Source organism: Apis dorsata, unplaced genomic scaffold (genome assembly GCF_000469605.1).
Source record: "Apis dorsata unplaced genomic scaffold, Apis dorsata 1.3 scaffold_346, whole genome shotgun sequence".
Taxonomy (NCBI): domain Eukaryota; kingdom Metazoa; phylum Arthropoda; class Insecta; order Hymenoptera; family Apidae; genus Apis; species Apis dorsata.
In genome coordinates this window covers 149,910-152,833 of record NW_006263613.1, presented here as the reverse complement: position 1 = coordinate 152,833, position 2,924 = coordinate 149,910, and the positions used below count along the sequence as shown (strand labels likewise).

At 17.5% G+C, this 2,924-nt stretch overlaps 1 protein-coding gene across 1 annotated transcript in view; it reads right to left on the bottom strand.

Annotated features, from left to right (window-relative positions):
- Positions 1-2,924, bottom strand: part of LOC102677394 (voltage-dependent T-type calcium channel subunit alpha-1G) — a 201,276-nt gene that overhangs the window by 72,125 nt on the left and 126,227 nt on the right. The window contains 1 exon segment of the mRNA XM_031511741.1: positions 705-1,003. Coding sequence (XP_031367601.1) covers positions 705-1,003 — 299 coding nt within the window.

Sequence of the window (2,924 nt, the reverse complement as noted above, 5' to 3'; positions counted from 1 at the left end):
TATATATATAATATAATTATTTATTGAATATGTATATAAAAAGAAATTATTAAAAATATATTTAAGTAAAAATATATATTTATAGAATTAATTATTTTTACTTTGTGAACATAATTCTCATTTTACAGAATAAAATTTAATTTCAAACTACTTCATAAAATATAATTTTTTTAAATATTTTTTTACATGATTTGATAAATATAAAAAAAATATACAATTTTTATGAAAAAATTTAAAATCTTTAGAAATGATTTTGATATTCTACTATACTATATATATATATATATTTAAAAAACATCTTTGAAAAATCAATTTCAAACGGTAAAACAAAAGTTAATACAAAACTGTTGATTGAAACTTATTTATTAAGTTATTTAAATTTTCATTGGATGAAATAAAATAAACAAAATGCAATGGCGACATAACAAAGATAGAGCTTTGTCTCGCTTTATCTAAATAAGCTTTAATTGTTTAAATAAACTTTGATCCATATTTTTGTAATCAATTTTTAATTTGACTATCAATCTTCCAAATATTAATACAATTAACTCTGTATATTACAAGAATTAATAATTTTCATTTTTCCAATTTTAATTTCCATCGACCAATTTAATGTTTTAATAATCATCGCTTTCACCAACTGTGCAATTCTAATCCGGACAGTGGACATATTACATAATTGTTGTATAAAGTAAAACACTGACCTGGTTATGATATTCTATTCCCATGCTCAAAGTATTGATCAAAATCGCCAATAAGATACCCTGTTGAAAATATTTGTGCTCGACCAGCTTCTTGATCAATCGTCTTATGCACCTTATAGCGCAAATACAACTGTTTCCATAACTTCTTAGGAATCTTTTCGCACGGGAACTTTTCCATTTGTCACTTTCGTCTGGCCATTGATCAATGCCCTGGAGTTCACAGCAACAGGAGCAATTATCAATGTCCGAAGCTAACCATTGCGTATGATCCTCTAGGGTAATATGTCGATCCGTTATTCCTAAAATAAATTTCCTTTTATATATATATATTATGTAATATATACATATATTATATGTAACTGCATTGAATATTTCTATTTATCTGATTTCTATCTTTTTCAGATTTATATCTATCATTCATAATAATTCTTTTGTTTTTCTGGTTTATATTTTGTATTAAGTAAAAATATGAGCAATGTTGATTTCGATATAATAAATTTTAATTAGATACAGAAAATAATAAAAAAATATACTTAATTTATTAATTTTTTTAGATGTTCTGAAAATATATTAAATATTTTCAATATTATAAAAATGAATTACATATAATATTATAAAGCTTTAAAAAATAAAATTATTTTTATATATAAATTAATTATTTTTTAATCACTTGTATATATTATAATTTTGAAAACATTTTATATAATTAAGTCTGTATAATCATTCACAATTGAAAATTATATATTATATATAATATACAAAAAATTCTATAGATTCTGTAAATAGATCTGATATTTTTTTTATAATATATTTTTCTTTTATATTATAAAAAAAACAATAAATCTTTCTTATTCAACTAATAATAAACGAAAATATGATGCAAATTTATATAAATATAAATATATAATAAAAAAGAAATAAAGAATAAAATATCAATAAAAATTACAATATTTTACGAAAAAATATCAATGAAAAAATTCAACATTTATAAAGATAATTAATAATTTCAAGGAATTATAATACACATAATAGATATTAAGAGAAGTGAAAAATAATTAATTTAAATCGAAAGCATTATTTTCTATTGTCTTGTAGAACGTATAATGAGTATTAATTTAATTCATCTATAACAATATGAGTGAATTGTTTGTGACATTGATTATCATAATTATTATTGTTATAATTCTAATTATAATGTTACAATAACATTATAATTAAAATAATAAAAGGAAAATAAATTAAATCAAACAAAACAAAATATTTAAAAATATAAATATCAATTCATATCGAATAAATTATCGTATTTATACAATATACGCATAAATCTTATGAAAAACAAAATTAATTTATATGTATTAATTTAACTTTTTTTATATGTTAATAAATTTATATATTAATAATATGATTTTTTATAGTAATTCAGTATTGAATCTTAAATTTCTTTAATTAATATATTTTTAAATTATTTAATCTATTTATATTTAATCTATTACAAATATGTATACATAAATAAAAATAAAATTATATTCGAAAAAATTAAAATAATAAATTCAATTTATTGAGAATAATTTATTTCTATTATTAAATACGAGTCATTAAAAAATCTAATTCTTTCATTTTTTTAAGTTCTTAAATTAAAATACAGAAGAAAAATGGAACATGAAATATCAATTACGTCTAATAAATCTAATAATACAATTTATATAAAAAAGGAGTAAAATACGAAGAACAATAAAGCAATAAATACCTTCATTCTTCAATAAAATTGAAATTATGAAAATATAAAAGTTTGGCGAAAAAATAAAAGTTGGACGAAATAATAAAAGTTTTATTACATAAAAAGAAAAATAGATGTTACATAACTTTTAAGTATTACATTACTTCTTGTATACTTTTACATATAATTTTCATCTTGTTTTCATTTTTAATTTTCAATATTATTGTTTCATATATTTTTTGCATTTTTTGAATTGAAATATGAAATTAAATTGTCTTAATAATCAAAATATAAATATATTAACATTGTTATTTTAATTTTTTCATGTTAATCTTTTATTTTAATTGTTAAATTTTTTTAAAAATATTTAATATTAAATAATTAATATTTAATATTTAATATTTATATATTAATTTAAATTAATACATTTTACAATTTATACATATTTTATGCATATTTTATGCATTATATGCATATATAATTTCTATATATTTATGTATTAA